General features: G+C 35.4%; 3 protein-coding genes, 1 long non-coding RNA gene and 1 other non-coding gene across 8 annotated transcripts; 1 reads left to right on the top strand and 4 right to left on the bottom strand.

Annotated features, from left to right (window-relative positions):
• Positions 1-1,029: 1,029 nt before the first annotated feature.
• LOC115708366 (small nucleolar RNA R71) lies at positions 1,030-1,136 on the bottom strand. Its single transcript, XR_004009866.1, has one exon. It is a non-coding gene; the product is annotated as a small nucleolar RNA R71 (small nucleolar RNA).
• A 9,918-nt stretch (positions 1,137-11,054) lies between these two features.
• On the bottom strand, positions 11,055-13,048 carry LOC115714039 (uncharacterized). Its single transcript, XR_004011019.2, has 3 exons — positions 12,961-13,048; positions 12,222-12,803; positions 11,055-12,134 (listed from the first exon to the last, which is right to left on the bottom strand). It is a non-coding gene; the product is annotated as an uncharacterized LOC115714039 (long non-coding RNA).
• On the top strand, positions 11,840-12,440 carry LOC133037414 (two-component response regulator 24-like). The gene is made up of 2 exons (XM_061114684.1): positions 11,840-12,154; positions 12,256-12,440. Exons 1-2 carry the CDS (start codon positions 11,840-11,842, stop codon positions 12,427-12,429), a joined length of 489 nt encoding a protein of 162 aa, XP_060970667.1. The 3' UTR covers positions 12,430-12,440.
• A 1,199-nt stretch (positions 13,049-14,247) lies between the features above and the next one.
• Positions 14,248-17,846, bottom strand: LOC115714036 (probable ribose-5-phosphate isomerase 2). 4 transcript variants are annotated; one of them, XM_030642553.2, is made up of 8 exons: positions 17,515-17,846; positions 17,281-17,402; positions 17,135-17,200; positions 17,024-17,042; positions 16,619-16,782; positions 16,075-16,253; positions 15,934-15,982; positions 14,248-15,712 (listed from the first exon to the last, which is right to left on the bottom strand). In XM_030642553.2, the coding sequence occupies exons 1-8, from the start codon at positions 17,516-17,518 to the stop codon at positions 14,879-14,881; spliced, it is 1,437 nt and encodes a 478-aa protein (XP_030498413.2). In that variant the 5' UTR covers positions 17,519-17,846; the 3' UTR covers positions 14,248-14,878. The 4 variants fall into 4 exon arrangements, with proteins under 4 accessions (XP_030498413.2, XP_060970665.1, XP_030498414.2 ...); XM_061114682.1 differs by lacking the exon at positions 17,135-17,200 and having other exon boundaries at positions 17,515-17,845; XM_030642554.2 differs by lacking the exons at positions 17,281-17,402; positions 17,515-17,846 and having other exon boundaries at positions 16,619-16,900; positions 17,135-17,206.
• A 1,064-nt stretch (positions 17,847-18,910) lies between these two features.
• LOC115714038 (probable ribose-5-phosphate isomerase 2) lies at positions 18,911-20,584 on the bottom strand. Its single transcript, XM_061114683.1, has one exon. The coding sequence runs from the start codon at positions 20,086-20,088 to the stop codon at positions 19,294-19,296; it is 795 nt and encodes a 264-aa protein (XP_060970666.1). The 5' UTR covers positions 20,089-20,584; the 3' UTR covers positions 18,911-19,293.
• Positions 20,585-23,214: the final 2,630 nt, after the last annotated feature.

Here is a 23,214-nt window from a genome sequence, read left to right as displayed (position 1 = left end):
TTATTTCATAATCTGTCATTCACTTCAAGAATAGGATAGTAATTAAGCACTAACGATTTGGGTAAACAACAACAGGATTCTCCTCCCTATTATCTCATCTTGCTCAACTTTCAATTGTGTTATTAAGTTTTCTGAATTACTTTCATATTTTACGATTTTTAAATCATAATTGCTTTCGATTTGCCGAATAGAATCATAAGTATAATTTAGTGGTATTTAATCCAATTCCCTGTGGGATCGACCTCACCTGTGTGAGATTTACTACTTGATTGCGTATACTTGCGTAGCGTTTATAAATTATAGCAACAAGTTTTTGGCGCCGTTGCCGGGGAATTGTTAAAGATTAATATTACATAAAATTATACTAACTTCTACTTTGGTATATTTTCTCTTGCTGATTTTTCTAACCTTTTTCTTGCAATATTTTCTTGATTTATTTCAGGAATCCTAAGTGCATGCGCCGTCAAGGACAATCAGTCATATTACCTGTTGATCCTGAAATTGAGAAAACTTGCAGGAAGAATCGAAAGAACAAGAGGCAAGAAAGAGTTTCAGCAACTGCTGAAACATCAGAAATCATGGCTGCCAATGTGAACAATAATGTTGGGAACAATGGGCGTAATAATGGTAATAATGGAGGCGCTGTGGAAGATCAAGCTAATGGCCGTAGCTTGAGAGATTACATTCTCCCTACTCTGACGGGAGTGCAGTCATGTATTAGGCCACCGGCAGTGGATGCAAACAACTTCGAGATCAAACCTGCCATCCTTCAAATGGTGCGCCTTCGCCCGCCTTGGTGGTCTCCCTTCTGAAGATCCTAATTTGCATCTCTCTAACTTCATGGAACTTTGTGAAACTTTTAAAGTTAATGGAGTTAGCGACGATGCCATTAGATTGAGGTTGTTTCCATTCTCGCTCAGAGAACGAGCCAAGAGTTGGTTGAATTCTTTGCCACCGAATTCTATTGCTACATGGAATGATCTGGCAACAAAATTCTTGTCAAAGTTCTTTCCTCCAGCGAAGTCTGCAAAGCTAAGAGGAGAAATCAATAATTTCTGCCAACAAGATAATGAATCTCTCCATGAGGCTTGGGAGAGGTTTAAAGATCTGATCAGGAGGTGTCCTCATCATGGTATAGAGAAGTGGATGCTGGTTCACAACTTTTATAACGGGCTGGTTGGTAATACTAGAACTTTAATAGATGCAGCAGCGGGAGGAGCTTTTATGAGAAAAAGTGCTAATGAAGCGTATGATCTATTGGAGGAGATGGCTCTAAACAATCAGCAGTGGCCAACTGAAAGGAGTCAATCTAAGAAGGTAGCTGGTGTGTTAGAAGTTGATGCCATCACAAAGTTAACAGCTCAGGTTGAGGCATTAACTAAAATCATTGCAGGGCAAGCTAAGCAAGCCCAAATTGTTTGTGAGTTGTGTGGAGGAAGTCATCACTTTTCGGAGTGTCAAGCAGATGTGGATGATTTGCCAATGGATGAAGCTAAAGCCATTGGGAATTTTTCACAGAACAACAACAACAACAATTATGGGTTCAACCAGAATAACAACCGAAGAAATAGTGGGTTCTATCAACAAAGAAATCAGAACCAACGGTTTAATCGCAACAAGCCTGCGGTGGAAGTTCTAATTTGCGAACGATTCTTGCTCCAATTCATGACCGAAACTAGATCTTCAATTAAAGACACAGGACTCAGATGGGCCAGCTAGCAACTCAGGTAGCAACCCGCCCTCAAGGAAATTTGCCTAGCACCACTGAAGTTAATCCTAAAGAAAACTGCAAGGCAATTACCCTGAGGAGCGGTAAGAAGTATGATGGGCCTGAGTTACCAAAACCAGTTGAGGTAGATGTAGAAATAAATGCTCAACCAGTGCCGACACCAACACCGACAGCAGAGAAGGCTACTGATAGCCCAGCACCACCACAACAGTCTCCACCGATTAGTATTGATCATCATGTAAAGATACCCTATCCTCAGAGGCTGAGAAAGTCAAGCTTAGACAAGCAGTTCACCAAGTTTCTAGAAGTCTTCAAAAGACTTCACATTAACATTCCTTTTGCTGAAGCTCTAGAGCAGATGCCAAGTTATGTGAAGTTTATGAAGGAAATTTTGTCAAAGAAGAGGAAGATGGAAGACTATGAGACAAAGTGGCTCTAACCGAAGAGTGTAGCGCTATTCTACGAAGAAACTCCCTCCAAAACTCGTAGATCCAGGAGCTTCACTATTCCTTGTACTATTGGTAAAATTGAAGTGGATAAATGCACTATGCGATTTGGGAGCCGTATTAACTTAATGCCCTTGTCGTTGTTCAAAAGATTGCAGCTAGGTGAAGCAAAGCCAACTACCGTAACTCTTCAATTGGCGTATCGATCGCTAGCTCACCCTAGAGGAGTCATTGAGGATGTGTTAGTAAAGGTGGACAAGTTCATCTTCCTACCGATTTCATTGTTGGATATGGAAGAAGACGGTAATGTTCCTATCATCCCGGGGAGACCTTTCTTGGCAACAAGAAAGCACTAATTGATGTTCGTAAAGGAGAGTTAAAGCTAAGGGTACAAGGAGATGAAGTTGTATTTAATGTGCTCAAAGCAATGACCTATCCTACGGCTAGTGACAAGCTGTTTTGCAATTGATGTGGTGGACCGGTTGGTGGAGACAAAGACACATGCCGAAGATCCTCTTAATCCGACTTTGGTACAAGAAGAGGTGGTGGAACAAGATGGTAAGGAAGCTTATGAATATGCTTTGTGGCTCGATTCTTATGGACCGCCGAATAGAAAATATTATGAAGAGTTAGGAGTCATACCAACAAAGCCTACCCCATCTACCGAAAAGCCTCCTCAACTAGAGTTAAAAGTCCTACCGAGCATCTCGGGTATGAATATTTGGGAGAAAATAAGACACTTCCCGTTATTGTGGCTTCTTCCCTATCTTCGTAGAGACGGATAAGCTATTACGGGTTCTAAGGAAGCATTCAAAAGCCATTGGATGGACTTTAGCAGATATTAAAGGGATCGACCCTTCAACCGTAATGCATAGAATCTTAATGGAGGAAGGAGTGAAACCAACCATTGATGCACAACGTAGATTAAATCCACCAATGAAGGAGGTTGTCGAAAAGAAGTCTTGAAGTGGTTAGATGCGGGGTAGCGTATCCTATTTCGGACGGTAAATGGGTGAGCCCGGTCCAAGTTGTTCCAAAGAAAGGAGGGATGACGGTGGTAAAGAATGAGAAGAATGAACTCATCCCAACCAGAAGCTCACGGGATGGAGAATTTGCATTGACTACCGAAAACTCAACAAGGCTACAAGAAAAGATCACTTTCCACTCCCATTCATTGATCGGATGTTAGACAAGTTGGCGTGACAAGAGTACTATTGTTTCCTTGATGGATACTCGGGGTATCACCAAATAGCTATAGCACCGAGGATCAAGAGAAAACAACATTCACATGTCCATATGGTACTTTTGCTTTTCGACGAATGCCATTTGGGCTATGTAATGCTCCAAAGCAACATTTCGTAGGTGTATGATGGCTATATTTTTCGATTTAATAGAAAAGTGCATCGAGGTGTTCATGGATGATTTTTCAGTGTTTGGCTCATCGTTTGACCACTGTCTGAGTAACTTGGAATTGGTTTTAACAAGATGTGAAGACTCTAATTTGGTGCCGAATCGGGGAAAAGTGCCATTTCATGGTTACAGAAGGAATAGTGCTGGGACATAAAATCTCAAAAGAAGGTATTGAGGTTGACAGAGCCAAAGTATCTACAATTGAGAACTTGTCTCCTCCAATTTCAGTTAAGGGAGTTCGAAGCTTTTTGGGTCATGCCGGGTTTTATAGAAGATTTATCAAAGATTTTTCCAAAGTGGCCAAACCGCTATCCAATCTTCTTGCGAGTGGAGTACCTTTTGAATTTGGGAAAGATTGTCTTGAAGCATTCCAAATTCTCAAGGAGAAGTTAATCTCAGCACCGATTGTGACTACACCAAACTGGGAACTACCTTTTGAAATCATGTGCGATGCAAGTGATTATGCTATTGGAGCAGTTTTGGGACAACGGGTTGACAAGGTATTCAGAACCATTTATTATGCAAGTAAAACCTTGAATGATGCCCAACTAAACTACGCTACTACAGAAAAAGAGATGCTGGCCATAGTGTTTGCATGTGACAAATTTCGACCCTACTTAATTGGTAATAAAGTGATAGTGTATACAGATCATTCAGCAATCAAATACTTGATGACTAAGAAGGATGCCAAACCACGACTGATTCGATGGGTTCTTCTTTTGCAAGAATTTGATCTAGACATAAAAGACAAGAAGGGTACTGAGAACTTGGTGGCAGATCACTTGTCAAGACTAGAACTGGAAGAAAGTCAGAATACGAAAGAGGTACAAATAAATGAACAATTTCCCGATGAACAACTCTTTAGTGTGAGGGAGAGTCTTATGGTACCATGGTATGCTGATTATGTTAACTACTTAGCTGCTAATGTCACTCCTCCTGAGCTATCTCGTCAACAATTAAAGAAATTCTTTTCCGAGGTAAAACATTACTATTGGGAAGAGCCAATCCTCTACAAGCACTGTGCAGATCAGATAATAAGAAGGTGTGTGCCTGAAGAGGAGATGTACTCTATTCTTAATCACTGTCATGCTTTACCATGTGGGGGACACTTCAGTGGAACTAGAACAGCTGCCAAAGTGTTGCAAAGCGGGTTCTTTTGGCCAACGCTTTTCAAAGATGCTAGTACTTTTGTGAAGGCATGTGATCGTTGTCAGCGTACAGGAAACATCTCAAGGAGAAACGAAATGCCTTTGACAGGAATCTTGGAAGTAGAGTTGTTTGATGTATGGGGGATAGACTTTATGGGTCCTTTTCCTTCATCGTTTAGCAATCTATACATTTTACTAGCTGTGGATTACGTATCAAAATGGGTAGAAGCTGCAGCAACACCAGCTAATGATGGTAAAACAGTCCTTCGATTCCTTCAAAAGAACATATTCACTCAGTTTGGAACTCCCCGAGCAATCATAAGCGATGAAGGGAGTCACTTTTGCAACAAACAATTCGAAGCACTCCTTTCGAGATATGGTGTTCGTCATAGAACAGCTCTACCTTATCATCCGCAAAGTAATGGCCAAGCTGAGATTTCTAACCGGGAAATAAAGATGATTCTGGAGAAAACGGTGCAGAGATCAAGGAAAGATTGGTCAAGAAAGTTGGATGACGCATTGTGGGCTTACAGAACAGCGTTCAAAACGCCAATAGGGATGTCACCATATCGGTTGGTGTTTGGAAAGGCTTGTCATCTACCGGTGGAACTAGAACACAAGGCGTATTGGGCAATGAAAACTTTGAACATGGATTTAAAAGTCACTGCGTAAAAGACTACTACGAGTTGGATGAGTTGGAAGAATTTCGAACTGAAGCTTATGAAAACGCCAAGATTTACAAGGAAAGAACTAAGAGATGGCATGACAAATCTAGTCGTGAAGGAGTTTCAACTCGGTCAACAAGTTCTACTCTTTAACTCAAGACTAAAGTTGTTTCCTGGTAAATTAAAATCAAGGTGGTCAGGGCCATTTACGGTGATCAAAGTGTTTCCCTACGGAGCAGTGGAACTAAAAGGTGAAAGTCCTAATACTTTCAAAGTGAATGGACAGCGATTAAAGCTCTACTTGGGAGGTCAATTTGATCAAACCAAGTCCGCCATGATTCTGGCGCCACTTTAAAGATCTCGATCAACGTCTAGCTGAGCGACGATAAAGTTAGCGCTAATTGGGAGGCAACCCAAGTGTTCTTTTGATTTAGTTGAACTCTTTTTAAGTTTACTGTTATTTTTCTTGATGTTCATTCTGTTTCGTTACTGAAAAAAAAAAAAAAAAAAAAGTTTTTTTCAGTGGCCGCGGCCATGGGATGTCTGGCCGCGGCCAAAATGTGCTTACAGAAAGTACCTTAATTTGACGATTTCTAGCCGCGGCGAGGAGACATACCGCCGCGGCGAGATTTGACTTACAGAAAGTCCCATATTTTCACGGATTCTCGCCGCGGCGAGGCTACATGTCGCCGCGGCGAGAGTGGTCAGTTTTGCTTTTTAAATCCCAAATCCCTAACATTTCAAAACTCACACCCCATTCAAACCCTCTCTTCTCCACGCCGAAAACACCCCTTTTCACCATTTTTTCTTCATCTAATCCCATTCTAAACTCTTTTCCACCAACTCTAACCATAAACTTTCATCAATAATCATCCTAAACCCTTATTTCTCTCATTAAACACTAATTCCCACTCAAAATCAACCCCAAATCCCTAAAACCTCACCCAAATACCTTATTCATCCTTTTCTTCTCAAAAGCTTCAAGATGTCAACAATGGAGGATGATTAAAGGAAGAATTGTCATTGAGGTATTGATTCTAAGACTTCCACTCCAATTTTTATTGAAGAATTTGTGAATTTGTTGGATAATTTTGGATTATTTGGTGGATATTTGGGATTTTTGCTATATACATTGTTGAAATTGATTGTGTGAATAGAATTGGGTTAAATTGAAAGGGATTTTAATCCCGGGAAGTCAATTTTTAAGGGGAAGTGCTGTCGAAATTTTGAAAATTCTTGGGAGTTAGGATATAATTTTTTTTTGGTGAGATGGGTCCAAAGAGGTCAAGAGTTAATGAGGAGGGAGCTTCATCATCTAACCCACCTAGGGGACGCTCTAACCTTGATAGAGTTAGGTTTACCAACATGGAGGCTCAAGAGCGGTTTTTGAAATTGAAAGATAGGGCATTCATTGAAGATAGAGGGATAGACATTGTGAACCTAAGCCAAACTGCCAACATTCCCCCTGCTTTTGCATCTATTAGGGATCAAATCCTACATAGGCAGTGGACTAAGTTCGTAGATGTCACTGAGCGTGGTAATCAAACTCTAGCTTTGGAATTTTTAGCCAACTGGCCTGAAAGAGAAGAGGGCAAAGTTAGAGTTAGGGGGGTTAGAGTGCCTGCTACCACAGCCGCTATTCATGCCCTTTACGATCTCCAAACTTTCACTAATGAAGAACAACCCTTGAAACGACAATTTTATGAGAGAAGTACGAATTATGTGGATATTGCTGAGACTCTAGGGTATCCTGGCCTTAGGTTCCATGAGCTTAATGGAGAACCATACCAATTGTACCGATGTGAACTCAATCCAGTGGCCAAGGCTTGGCTTTACTTTGTTAGTGCAAGGATGCTCCCCAACAAGCATTTTTCTGATGCTCAAATGGACAGACTTAAATGGGTTTACGGCATTATGAAAGGGTATAATTTGAATGTGGGGGATATTGTTCGAACGACCTTTGACATTATGGTTGAGGGATCTTCCCTAAGGGAGGACTTGGGTTGGCTGGAATAATCACTGATCTATGTGAGAAACATGGGGTACCACAGTACTCATATGATACAAAGGCACCGCCACAGCGCCCTATTAACTTGGCGACTGTTCTTCGCTTCAAACCTCCTCATCCTCATGGTCAACCGCCAGTTCCAAGAGGTCCTCCGGCAAGAGAAGAAGAGGAACATGAGGACATCGAACCACCGCGTCTTGTCGGGCCTCTTGACCCTGCCATGCAGTACACTCACAATCAGCTGAATTATCTGATTCAGCAAAACATGCATATGCAAAATTACATGGCCCCAGGAGTATCTTCGATGAGCAGCAGGTGGCTCAATTGAACACACTTGTCACGAGGATGAATATCGGTGTGGATGATCCAAACTATTTTCCCATGCCACCCCGTTTCAACCCTTATGACCAGCCACCGCCGCCAAACCCCTTTTAAGGGGCTCAGGTAAGTTTCTCTCACCCTGGTTTATTTTCACACATTGGGGACAATGTGCATTTTAGTTTGGGGGGGGAAACTTAATTTATTTTTTCGCGTTTATTTGTTTTAGTTTAGTTTGTTTTAGTCTTGCGTGATAGCTAAATTGAAAGATGGATTAAATTGTTGTTATTCACTTGTGCAATGGATTGAAACATAACTGTGTGCTTGACTTGCAACTGTTTGAATTAAATTGGATGTGTGCTAGGAAGTGATTCATGTAGATTTAAAACATTTGCCATTCTCACATATCACCTCTGTTCTATTTGGTTTGTGGAATGATTGATTGAACATGGAATAGAATTTGTTTGACATACTCTCTTGAAGCGAAATCCTTGATGATTTTTGTTTGGAAAGTGATTTAGGCAAGTTTTCTTTGGAACGATTGAGCCTTTCAAGCCTACCTAAAAAAAAGTTTTATCCTTAGTATACCCAAAGTTGAGCCTTAGCATGTTTTAAAAATTTTTCACCACTTAACTGAGCTAAATTCGTTATCTTAAACTCTTTTCACCCTGAACATATCTTATTATGCCATGAGCCTTGAAGCAAGTTTGGGGGGAATAAGTGCTGTAAGTGAAAAAAATATAAAGTGTAGGAATGAGAGATTGAAAAAAAAAAAAGAATAATATTGTGTGTTGTGCCTATGAAAAAATGTGTCTTCTTGAAAAAAAAAAAGTTAAGAAAATTATGAGGTACACACATAAGAAAAATTACAATCTCTTATTTCTGTTTTTGGGATATATGGAAAGAAAGCAAAAGAATTGTCTAGGTTTGTTTGGTATAATTGTGCTTATGGTATAGTATAGCCTAAATGACTTCTCACCTACCCATGTACCTAAGCCATGTGATGCTAACCGAAAAAGACCTATTGATTCCAAATAGAAATTTGTCAACATTAGTGGAGAGAGGTATGTCATTCAAACTTATTGATCATGTGTTAGTGGGATGTTGGAAAGTTAGAACAGTTGTGATATTGATGGAAATTGCGATGCTTTATGTTTGTATGAATTACTTACTTGTAAATTGCACATTCAACTTAGTTCTTAGAGTTGGCAAGTTGAAATTCTGGTTATTGATGGATTGAAGTTGTGCAGGTGGTGGTAACAATTAAATTGTTGGAAAGTTCAGCTATCATTGTCAGTTTTTTTTAGTTTAGTCTTAGTTTACTCGGGGACGAGTAAAGAGTCGCTGGGGGAGTTTGTTAGGCTATTTTTAGCCTATGTTTTGGATCCAATTTATGTGCATTCTTAGCTGTGTTGGGACGGAATTACGCTTGTTTTCTATGTTTTCAGGTTCTTTGGAATAAAAGAGGTCTCGGGTGCAGAAATTCGTTAAAAGGCGTGCTGAGCCGAAGAAAACTCAATTTTTGAGTTTTTGTGCATATCTGGCCGCGGCTAAACACAACTTGGCCGCGGCTAGATCTCGAGAATTAGAAAGGCATCAGTCGCCGCGGCGATGAAGAGGCTCGCCGCGGCGAGTTACGAGATACAGAAAGCACCCAAAATTTCAATATTCTCGCCGCGGCGAGAGGAAGCTTGGCCGCGGCGAGATCCCGTACGGACCAGGGGCATTTTCGTCCATCGAACCCTAAATTTCAATTATAAATAGAAAACTGTGATTAGAAGTCAAGGAGAGCGATTTAGAACCCTAAAACACAGCTGAGAGCGGCAGGAAGAGCATAGAGGAAATCAAAGTGAAGATCCAGAATTCATCCACCAACAGTTTCTTTCTCTATTCCTCTTTAATTTATTTATGTTGAATATTGTTATAGGAATGGTTATGGATTTATTTCTGAACTAAATTTCCCATTTAGGGAGGATAATGATTGTTGTTTAATGTTTTGCCTAGTTAATGTTTAATTACCATTCCTCAATTCTTGTGTGTGAAATTATCTTAGTTTGTTCTTAATTTCATGTTTAAGATTGATCACCTTGTGCATGCTCTATGATCTCAATTCAAAATCTGAAAAGTGAGAATTGAGAATGCTAAAATTAAGATAATCAATGTTCTATGTGAAACGAAAGTATTTGCATGACTTATGTGACGAGTAGATTATTACTTAATGCTGATTTCATGTTAGTTTAATTAAGGAATTAATTAGATAACATGTGATTTAGAATCTAGAAGATCTGAAAGGAGCTAGGTTATTTCATAATCTGTCATTCACTTCAAGAATAGGATAGTAATTAAGCACTAACGATTTGGGTAAACAACAACAGGATTCTCCTCCCTATTATCTCATCTTGCTCAACTTTCAATTGTGTTATTAAGTTTTCTGAATTACTTTCATATTTTACGATTTTTAAATCATAATTGCTTTCGATTTGCCGAATAGAATCATAAGTATAATTTAGTGGTATTTAATCCAATTCCCTGTGGGATCGACCTCACCTGTGTGAGATTTACTACTTGATTGCGTATACTTGCGTAGCGTTTATAAATTATAGCAACAACTACTTTACTATTGATTCTCATTAATCTCTTGAAACAACCCTCAGAACTCTCTAGTTTTTTTATTTAAGCGTTTATATAATACATCAGCATAATCTGGGACTCGAACTCAGGACCTCCAATACACACGCACTCCTTATGGCCACTTGAACTAGCCTCAAGTGGTTACCCTCAGAACTCTCAAACACATTCTCGTAATGAAACTAATCACATATAGGTGCAGGATTCCATAACTCGATACTAACTCTCATAACAGAATGTTTGCCAACTCGGTTACTTAAGTTAGTTTCACATTGGAGTAGGAGATAGGAAGTTGGCATTAGATCAAGTATCACTAAAAGATGAAGCTGCAAAGATGTTGTGATTAGTAGCATTGGTTTTGGCTTTAAAGTAAGATTGTATATCATATGTGACTATTACTCTTGCCACTTTTGTGATTAGTAGCATTGGTTTTGGCTTAGTAGACCATGAAAACATGAGCATTATAAATGCAAAGCTAAAATGCTATATGAGGAGTTGGTTTCTATGCTTCACAATACAAACTCTTGTAATGTAACAACCCTTTTAGGAGAAATGAAAAATCATTCACATAATAAATTTGAAGAAACTACATCTAACATTCACATCTATGAAGGTACAAATGATGCATTTTGAATAGCAAAATATCATCAGCAACTCTAATCTTAAAGATCAAATAATTCCCAAATTTTCATATCAGAACAATTAAGAGAACATTATTTTCATATAAATATTTGTTTCAAACATTGTTCATTGAAAGCAATCAGTCTCTTGTATTGCTTTCTGTTACAGATTAGAGAGTAGAGATTCAGGTCATATTACAATTGAGAAACAAACAAAAGGAAAATCAATAAATCTCATTATATCACATGATCACTCATATTTATCTGAATAGGGAAAGAAAACTCAACAAATATGGTAAAACAATAATTCAAAACACATAACTGAAACTAAATGAAATAAATTCAGTGTCTGTATTTGAGTCCAGTTATGGCATTGTTTTCCTTTCATGGTTTCCCAGGTGACGCGTAGTGTTAGTCAAAACTAAAGAAGCACGCCAGGAACGTGAACGAATGAACGAACAAACGAACACACGTGTTTTTCATTCATTGTATTAAATATGTCATCATATCTCAGATTTTGTCCAGATAAGCAAAAAAAAAATCTGGTTTCTGGATTTTGATCCTATTCAAGCAAAATTTCCCCGCAAATCGCGGTATTTCTCTCCTTTTCTTTTGTCACCCACCGGAAATGGTAGGACACAGGAAATGTTAGCCTTGTAGTCTCTATATAAAGCCTGTTTGAGGGATAGACAATTCACACTAAAAAATTCTTGTAAGGTTTTTATTGTTCAAGGAAAATTCATCTTTCTTATAATCTTTTCTATTATCTAGTTCTTCATTCTACACACTAAAGAATCTAAACAAAGTATACATAAGAATATAACTCTTGATTTTGTGTTGTGTTCAGGTTTGAGTGAAGAATTAACAATGGCACCAACATACTTGTTACCTAGACAAATACGTGCAAATAGGGGCGAGAATCTACCTCAGCGTAGGAATCCACCCGGGGGAGAATTCAACCCCGAAACCAACACCTTCATGACATGGAGGAACAGGCTCACTGCGCTTGTTGTGGACAGCGAATCGTTCTGCAGAATGCTCGAAAAGAGTTTCCTATCTGCTTATGGAGTTGAGACTGAGGATGTAGAGAGTGGTAGTGCTGCTATTGAGCTCATCCGAGGTGGAGCTACATTTGATCTTATTGTCATCAATCCACATCTATCTGGCATAAGTGGCATTGAGGTAAGTTCATCAAATCAATCATCAGACATAATAGAATCTAATAAGACTTATCATACAAGTAAGTTACCTTATTCCTTGTTTATTCTATGGTGTGATGATAGACGGCTAGATCGCTTCGAAACATGGGTGTGCAGAGCAGGATTGTGGGAAGCTCTGCAATGTACGTTGAAGAAGAGCGATGGCGCTTTCTTCGAGCAGGTGGTGATCATTATTTTGAGAAGCCCTTTGGTCCAAACCTCTTTATTCCAATCCTTCAACAACTTGACAACCAATAGAGTAGTACTACTACTACTACTCAATGATGAACCAACCAAACTGAAACTACACATACTTTGAATCTGTCTTTTATGGTTATTGTTGTTTCTTATGTTTTCTTTTATTTCTGCAATCTCATGATGAACCCTATCTATCTATCTATCTCCTACAAAAGTAAAATAATGTAACTATGGTGCATAAATTTGTGATCTGATTGTTCTTGATTCAATAAACACAAAAAACATAAATATTGATCTTGAATCTAAAAACCTAGAATTTCATAACTCCATTCTTCATTCAACATAGGAACAAATTTTATTTAGATTCCTACAGTTAAGAGTTAAGTTCCTTCCATCCATAAGAGATGCATCTTGTTTTTGTCAGTTTTGAAAATCTGATGAACACAATTCAATCAAATCCACCAAAAGAAACTCAGAACAACACCAAAATTTTACATGAATTTATTTAAAAAATCAAAATACAAAAACAAAATTAAAAATAAATGTATACATAATAAACACATAATTATGTAATTTGAGAGATTAAATTACCTCTGAAAGTTGGCCATTGTCAGCAAAAACAAGCTCTTCTTCTTAGGAAGGATTGAATTAGTGAGTTTGTTTCATTTTTTATAGAGTAATTGGGAAAAATAATACTTATTGGACTCGTTTGGAACGCCGTATTAGGTCGTATTGTATTGTATTGTATTATATTAAATTTTATTTTATGCAATATTTTTATGTAAAACTATATGTGGTATTAACTTTTATGGACACCTAAATATATAATATTTTAAGTATAAATTAAAGTTTAACATAGTATTATATAAAAATATGATATATAATCCAATTCAATATAATACAATACAATACAATACGACTTAATACGGCGTTCCAAACGAGCCCATTATGTTTGTGGAACTTTCTAAGTACGTTATTAAAGTCACTATCACGTGTCGTAAACTTATTAGTAAAAACAATAAAAATTCAATGAACTGAACTAATTAAAAATTGTCACATGATAATTTACTTAACATTTAACGGTACTTAAAAATTTAATGACTTGAACTAATTAGAAATTGCCACATGTTAATTTACTTAACACTTAACAACCGGGTACCTACACAAGTTTCAAAATTATAATTTAGCTATTATTATTGCCAAAAATTAAACTTATAAATATTTATTTACAACCGAGAATTGAACTTAGATATTTATACCACAAATTATTCTTACTTATATTTATAGAAGAGTTGCACAAAATTCAGACTAATATTGGCTAATCAAACCAGTGGCATTTTTCTATGAGGAAATTGTACTCTACCCTTTTTATATTGTCCTATTTTATTTTTACCTTTTTTTTTAAAATCTATCATTTTTACCTCTTTTTTTAAACATTGTACTAATTTTGCCCCTGTCACTTCAAGATACTCTCCATGTGATTCTCTTATGTAAGGATATTTTGGGTACAATACATATAAAAAGAGGTATGTTTCAAATAAATATAAAATTAGAAGTAAATTTGATTAATTGATGAATAAAAGAGGCATTTTTCAACTTACCCCTTTTTCTATACGGATAGATACTATGGGCCTGGCACAATGGGTCGGCCCATCAGGCATATGAGCCCGTAGTATCTAATAAAGCCCACCTAAAAGATGCCATTAGTTTTGTTAAACAATATACACTTTTTGCCAAAGGAGCTTTTTAATTATCATTTTTTCTCTGTATATTTAATAGGGTTGTCTTCTTTTTTAAGAAGAAAGAAACAAGTCTTAATATGAAGTATACACATACACTCAAAGGCAACTACCCACGAGGAGAGGCCACACAACTAAATCCCTTTAACAAATCTGTGATTAATCATGAGTTGTCGAACCAATGGACATAACATGGTTTAAACAAATTTATTGGAACACATCAACATAGCAGACAAGCTTGTTATACTAGACAACAGGTTTGGCTTCAGCTAACCAACCAGAATAGAGGTCAATTGTCTCATTGAGCAATGTAATTTAGACAGTAGGTTCTGACTTGTAGTCTTCAAATAGAGTGCAAACATGGATAGAGCAAAACAATCTGAGTTGGAATTGATGAGCTACAGCCAATGAATCCATACCTGCAATGTATCGGTAAGCCCAACAAAAATCAAGGAGATCTTAATACATCCCACTACTCTGGTCCAACGTAGAAATAATGGAACACAATGTGGAACCAACAGGAGACATTTATAAAGTATAAGATATCTCATAACCAATGTGGAACCAACAATATAAGCCCCTCATTTAGCTGTCTAGAAAATTCAATGTTCCTATTCTTCGAAGCTAAATTGTGCCAAAGACACAATCAAAATTAGATGTGACAAAGAATAACCAAAATTAGACATAATCAAGTGGGAACAAAAACCGTTCCCTTGTTACAACAGATACCAGTCATATTGACTGAAATATTAAAACTTTTATACCGGTGATTACTTATTCTTTAACGTCACACCAAGCTCGCCTGCAATGATAACAGTGGTGGCCATGTCTAAAAACATCCCATGCTCAACAACTCCAGCTAGCCTTAAAATGGAATCACTAGCAACCTTCAAATCACCAATATCTTTCTTGAAATACAAGTCCACAATATAGTTCCCATTATCTGTGACAAAAGGCTCTACCTTTTCACCAAAAGTCCTCAGCTTTGCCACACAGCCAGCATCCTCAAACAAGTTTTGAAGCCTTTGCGCCGTGAATTTCCAGCAAAAAGGGATAATCTCCACGGGCATAGCCAATCCACTACCCCCCAAATGCTTAACCATCTTTGTCTCATCAACAATGACAATAAACTTCTTGCAAGCACCCTCAACCATTTTTTCCCTCAAGAGTGACCCACCTCGGCCTTTAACCAGATTGAGATACGGGTCGACCTCATCAGCCCCATCAATGGCGAGATCAAGAACTGGATGCGAATCGAGATCAGATAATGGAATTCCAACGGATACAGCTTGTTCGTGGGTCATCTTTGAAGTGGGTATTCCTACAATATTCTTAAGCTTCCCCTGATGCAAAAGCTCGCCGATTCGGGCCACCGCGTGCTTGGCCGTGGACCCAGTTCCGAGGCCAAGAACCATCCCAGACTCAACATACTCAACAGCCTTGTAAGCCGCTATCTTCTTCAGCTCATCCTGGGTTAAAATTACAGGAGAAGGCAAAGAAGAAGAAGAAGACGAAGATGAGGGAGATGACGCCAAAATCCCCTTCTCCATGTGACAAAACCCGAACAGCCACATCATCATTTTGTTTGCCACATGTGACAAAACCTGACAGAAAAATCACTTTACAACATCATAAATAGTTTGGAGATTATTTTAACGGGCTAAAAAATTCAGGGAGCACAATAATGCATAGGTCACTTTACAACATCATTTTGTTTATCTCTCTTTTTTTCGGTTCTATACCATGAAAAATGATCTTTCAGTTTGAGCATTGCAAGAGATAAAGCTCTAAGTTGAGGAGGGAGAGAGTAAAGCAATTTACTCACCTCAACATCATCTTGAACTCTCTTTAGAGCCTTGCCAAATATATTATACCTATAAAAAAAGAACATACTTTTGCATCAATATTACACTAAATGCCAAAAAAAAAGCTACAACAACAGCCAGATAACCACTATGATACTTACTCTTTCGGTTCGAATATGAACTCCTTCGAAACGGCATATGCTGAAGCTGCAGTAACACCAAGTCCTGCAATAATGAGAAGACTGTAGGAAGAACCTTCCGTAAATGATAATGGCTTCTCGGGAATATTATATGTTGGAGAATCAAAGGGATCCTCAACGGTAGATATGTCCTTTTTAGTCTGCCAAAGGACATGTAGAACAAAGTTACGAATATACTTTAAGGGTTTGAACAACCAAATGCCATAAAAACTGATAATAGAAGGGAAACCAAATGCCAAAATAATGAAATCAAGAAACATGTCATATTCCTATCCCTATTATAAGGACATTCTCCAAGTTTTTATAAAAAGGTTAATTTAAATTTTAAATTCTGTAGAAAGAACAAATGTTCAAATGAAACAACTAAATTAAAGAATGGATAATTACTATGACCTGTGACATAACAAGTAGTTATATAGCTTATCAATTAGATTAACATAAACAAAACAAATTAGCATGTTAGACAATGAAGATATAAATACAAGAACTCAATTCAGACTCAAACCTCATTGGCCTTTTTTCTTGGTTCCTTTGGAGCCTGCGATGAAATGGATCTAACTAGAGAAGGAGTCCTAGTGTTTGCACAATAATTTCTCATGAATTGCGAATGCGACCACGGACGAACTGTACATTCTCTTGAATTCTGCCTTTGATGAAGAAGAGTAAATTCTGTTAAAAACATTGTTGCCAAGAAAAACAAAATCATTGTCCCTCTTTATCGTTGGTATCAGAAACAAGTGAATTGATCTGGCAACAAGCTCATAACCCGAAATACAAAATCAAGTGCCTGAAATTGCCCAACAACTCATTCTCATCCACTATTTAGCTTCCTCAATAACACAATTCTTCTAATCAACACAGAGTAATCAACTAACGCAACAACAGTAGTAGTAAATTCGAATTCACTAACCGTTATTTCTAAGTAGAACCTGCATAATGAAATTAACAAAAAAAAAACATTCAGTTTGATTTTAACCAATAGATGAAACTAAAGTAAGGAGCAAAAACCCACAAACCTCACCTTTGTGATATCATTCTTATTTACATTAAAATGTGTTTTTGAGCTTGAATTTATCACACCCATAAGCTGCATTATTCAACAGTAAATTTGTATTGAATAAATAGCAATTCAATATATATAAAAATAAGCTAACAAAAAAATGGTACTTTATCTGGTTTGATGTCGGTTGAGTGGAAAGCATGGTATTCCCGCCATCTCTGTCTCAGTACTGTCCTCAAAACAACAGTCTCCTTCTTTCTCCATAACTCCATAGCTGATTTGCATGAACCTAATATCCCTCAAATCCCAGAAATAAGTATATTTTTTTCCAGAAAACAGTATATGAATTTGAATTTGTTAGTTCAAAAGCATTGAATTTGAAGAAGCTGTTGGTCACTTACCCATGCTGGCTTGGGAATTTCAGTTCAGTTGATCACAAATGGTGGTGGAGTTTGAAACCCTAAGCCCCAACTCTGTTGACGGTTGAGCGACTCAAGAGAAGAAGGAGGACCGAGTAAAGCCCTGATCGGAGCCCCGATTCATTTTGTTGGACCCGATAAGAAACCCGAATTAAATTGGGCTCAGATTCAATCAGGCCCACTTATTTTTCACTCTTTATTCGGCTCAGGCTTAAACAGAAACTTATTTTGGACAAATATTTATAATTTTAATGTGAGGTAAAAATTATTTTTATACTGCCTGAACATTTTTTTTTCTTTTTATATTGTATACAATAAATATCAAGAACAATAATTTCATCTTCTACACATAAATAATTATGGCAAAATAACTATAAAACGATATTAAAATAAATCAAACAAAATAAACAAAAAATTAAAAAAACTAACCATCTTTTGAACGGCGTCAACACCATCAGATGCAATAATAACTATATCTGCAAGTCCAGTCTTCTTGAAAAATCAGAATAAAAAAACTACTAAAACAAAATTAAACCAACACAAAAACAAATGTAAAAGAAATGAAGCAGATATAACCACTTAGAAAAATATAAAAGAACCACACACCTCAAAATTCTTTTACCAGTGAGCTCGTTAAATGTATTTATAAGAGATTCAGAATTAAAAAAGAAAAAACACAAAAACAACCAGTGAGCTGGATAAATATGAAGTATACACATACACTCAAAGGCAACTACCCATGAGGAGAGGCCACACAACTAAATTCCTTTAACAAATCTGTGATTAATCATGAGTTGTCAAACCAATTGACATAACATGATTTAAACAAATTTATTGGAACATATCAACATAGCAGACAAGCTTATTATACTAGACAACAGGTTTGGCTTCAGCTAACCAACCAGAATAGAGGTCAATTGTCTCATTGAGCAGTGTAAACAGGGATAGAGCAAAACAATCTGTGTTGGAATTGATGAGTTATAGCCAATGAATCCATACCTGCAATGTAACAAAAATCAAGGAGATCTTAAAAGATCCCACTACTCTGGTCCAATGTAGAAATGCTCGACCAAACCAAAAGTTAAATTTATGTGGCATGAACCAATTTATGCAAAACACAAAGTTGAACCAATTTATGTGGCATGAAGAAAATGTTAAATTTAATTTAATTTCACCAATCCTAAACGAAGATTAACATTGACAATATCATATTGAGCAGCGTTGTTATTAGACACTTTAAAAAAGTGCCTAAACTGATATATTTTGTTATGAGTAGTGAACAATTTTTTATATTATTGGTGCCCCTTAGCATTTCTCTATCACAACACACTTGAGTACCAAAGAATAAAAAAGATTAGTATTGGCATGATAGCCGAAATCCCATTCAACCAGACTCAGAACCTTTTGATTGACAAAACATTAAAGCCAAGAACAGTCTATACAATTTTTCAGAATTCCAACAGGAGACATTTATAAAGTATAAGATATCTCATAACCAAATATGTGTAACACTAGTTTAAATGGAACTGGAGGTTCCATAAATAATGAGTGAATTGAGTACAGCCAACAATATAAGCCCCTCATTTAGCTGTCAAGAAAATTCAATGTTCCTATTCTTCGAGGCTAAATTGTGCCAAAGACATAATCAAAATTAGATGTGACCCCATAAATAGATTAAATCAAGTGGGAACAAAAACTGTTCCCTTGTTACAACAAATACCAGTCATATTGACTGAAAAATAAGAACATTTATACCAGTCATTACTTATTCTTTACCGTCACACCAAGCTCGCCTGCAATGATAACAGTGGTGGCCATGTCTAAAAACATCCCATGCTCAACAACTCCAGCTAGCCTTAAAATGGAATCACTAGCAACCTTCAAATCACCAATATCTTTCTTGAAATACAAGTCCACAATATAGTTCCCATTATCTGTGACAAAAGGCTCTACCTTTTCACCAAAAGTCCTCAGCTTTGCCACACAACCAGCATCCTCAAACAAGTTTTGAAGCCTTTGAGCTGTGAATTTCCAACAAAAGGGGATAATCTCCACAGGCATAGCCAATCCACTACCCCCCAAATGCTTAACCATCTTTGTCTCATCAACAATGACCACAAACTTCTTGCAAGCACCCTCAACCATTTTTTCCCTCAAGAGTGACCCACCTCGGCCTTTAACCAGATTGAGATAAGGGTCGACCTCATCAGCCCCATCAATGGCGAGATCAAGAACTGGATGAGAATCAAGATCAGATAATGGAATTCCAACAGATACAGCTTGTTCGTGAGTCATCTTTGAAGTGGGTATTCCTACAATATTCTTAAGCTTCCCCTGATGCAAAAGCTCGCCGATTCGAGCCACCGCGTGCTTGGCCGTGGACCCAGTTCCGAGGCCAAGAACCATCCCAGACTCAACATACTCAACAGCCTTGTAAGCCGCTATCTTCTTCAACTCATCTTGGGTTAGAATTACAGGAGGAGGCAAAGAAGAAGACGGCGCCAAAATCCCCTTCTCCATGGCCGATTGCTCCGACCCAATAAGATGAATAGCCATTCTAGTCCACAAAGATTAAATTAATATAATTTTGGAGCTATTCAAACATGGGTTTTAATAGATTGAGTGTATACAAAAAGGGTTTTAGGTTTTTCAGGGATAAAAAAAATCCCAGAACAGTATAAATCAGAAAAGGACAGGTCTTTGCAAAGAAACAAATAATTATCAAAATTATATATATATATAAATGAATAAGAAGAAGAAGATAAGAGGTATGAGAAGAAAGAGTGAGGATGAGACAGTAAAGATAGGGTTTTTGGTTGAATAAATGGGAGATTTGGGATTGGGAGTAAGAAATTGGTATTGGACTTTTATGCAATCCCTCATTCAATCTCAACCATCCAAATAAAAATAGATTCTCATCTGACCCTTGATAGATTTAGAATTAGATGCATAGGGATTTGAACTTTTTGAAAAGTGGCAACTGAAGTCAATCAAGTCACCACCACCAATACATATTAAATTATATATTTTATTTTGGGTGGAATTGGAAATGTGTACATTTTGTCGATTTCATAATAATAAGTGAACTCATTATATTCTTTTCAAAAAAAAATAAAAAGTGAACTCATTATATATTATCAGTACTTGTCATTTGATGTTTATATAATGTTATTAATACCAAATAGTCAACTCAAAACTCAACCTAACTAATTTTTTAGTAAATTATAATCTTTTGTTTTAAAAATACTCAATAAAACTCTTTTATCTATTGGGATTTGTAACATAATTTGTTATAGAGAGAGTTTTAATTTTATGATTTTTACCTGTTCGTTTTTTTTTTATTTAAGCGTTTATATATTACATTACATAATTTCGGATTCGAACCCAGGACCTCCAACAACCCTCTTATGACACTTGAGCTAACCTCAAGTGGTTTACCTGTTCGTAGAAATAGGTGAATAATAATACAGAAATTAACAGTGCTGTTAATTTAATGAAATATTTTTAATATTATATTTAAAATTAATTTTATTTATAAAAATACATTTAAGAAAATTATTTATAAAAATTATATTATATTATATAAACATACATACCAAAATTCAAAACAATTACTAAAACATGTGTATTCTCACTATTCATGTGTGAAATCACTAAAAAAACAGCTAGTTTATTAATACCTAATAATAATTTTGTAAATAATTTAATATTTACATCGTGAAATGTATTTTTTTTTTTAAATAATTACATTAAAAAATAGATTGTTAAGGTACAATTCTTGTAACTAAATAATTAATAGTCTAACTAATTTTTTTTTAAAATTATTGAAAAAAAAAAGGGAAAGAGAATGTTTGATTGTTTATTATTAAAAAATAGAACTTTTAAAAAAATAAAATAAAATAAAACTAGTCATCTATATCCCACTATTATGGGCCAGTTGGCACAGCTGTGCTGTGGGGAAAAGCAGCTGTAGCTGTGCTGTGGGAAAAAGCAGCTGTAGCAGAACTGTGGAAAAAAGCTGAGCTTAGTGTTTGGTAAATTATAATTTTTAAAGTGCTGTGAGTTGTTAAGATTCTATTACAATAATGATAATATTTTAATCTAGTTCATTATAATTACAAATATATATAAAAAAATATGTTATATAAATTTTTTATTTTTTTATATATTTTTAATTATTTTTTTCTATATTATAAATTTATATGCATTTGATAAAAATAATTTTTAATATTTTTAAATTATATTTTTATCACTTGCAAAAAGATAAAATTGTAGTTTATAAGAAACATAAATTGATATTATTTGTTAATAATAAAAATATAAATATAAAATATTTTTTAAAATAAAATAAAAAATTAAAAATTTAAATATTATTTATTTTTAAATATTTTTTCATTTAAAAAATATTTTTATTTTTTATAATATATAATAAATAATTAAATAAATTTTTAGTAAAAATAATTTATTATAAAGTCTTTTAATCAAAACAGCTTTTTCTAAAAGTTGGGTTGTACCAGCTTTAGCTTTTAGCTGTAGCTTTTCCATAATTTTTTCAATAAGCTGTTTTTTAACTGCTTACCAAACACTTTTTTGTTACAGCTTTTTTGAAAAGCAGCTTTTAGCTTTTCCAAAAGCTGTGCCAAACGGGCCCTATATTAGTTTGTTAAAAAATAGACAAAAGACAAAAAGGCATATCGAACAAAATAAAGAGTGGTTCAAGAAAAAGAAAATAAGTTCATCATGTATTATAGAAGAGAGATACATATCTCATTATTAGCGATATATGTGTTAGTATAATTTTAACAAATAATCGATTTGGGTCAGAAGTCTGGTTCAGCACCAGGGTAGTGAGATTTAGGTCCGGATCTGGTCGGAGTACAAATTATTGATTAAAAAAAAATTCTTTAAAAAAATATTAAAAGTGATTTTTTTAAAAAAAAAAAAAATTAAAAAGTAAAAACATGTTTTTAAAAAATATTTTTTATTTTTTTAATTTAAAAAACAAAAAACTTATTAAAAATATTATTAAAAGTCACCTTAATAATTTAATTGATATTTTAGTTTGGACGTATAATTAATTTAAAAAAAAAATGCTTTTCATATATTAATATAATCACTTTAAAAATATATAAAATTTTTAAGTCCAAACAATTGTTGATAGGATCAAAAAAAAATCTTTTTAAAATGATGTGAAAAGAGGAATAGAAAGTTAGATCATATTAATGCCTTACCTTCATTAAAGGAAAAAGGAAAAAAATAAAATATAAATATAGAAAGGCATAGCACATAAATTAAAGAGAATTCTTACCTACCATAAATAGCATACCATTAATTGAACTAAAGAAATAGGTATTGGTGATATTAAAATAATGAACGCTATTTTTGTCCATAATTTAAAATTTTGGTTACTAGATGTATTTTTTTTCTAATTTAATTAGTTAAAATTATTTTATTACTTATTTTAATCTTTTCAAATAAATAATATTAGATATTTTTTGTTTTAACAATATTACCAAAAGTCTCGAGAGGTACAATTTTATTGGTAGGCTCAACAATTGGTGATTTGAGATTTTCAAAAATATTTGAGGAATTAGGTAATTTGTCTTTTAACATAGGAATAATTAGGATTATTTTAATTTTTTTTTAAAAAAAAATACATTTTATGTTTATCTTCTTTTTTTT

Source organism: Cannabis sativa, chromosome 4 (genome assembly GCF_029168945.1).
Source record: "Cannabis sativa cultivar Pink pepper isolate KNU-18-1 chromosome 4, ASM2916894v1, whole genome shotgun sequence".
In the NCBI taxonomy this organism is placed as follows: Eukaryota; Viridiplantae; Streptophyta; class Magnoliopsida; order Rosales; family Cannabaceae; genus Cannabis; species Cannabis sativa.
Note: the sequence above shows the minus strand (reverse complement) of the source record. Positions and strands in the feature narration are given on the sequence as shown.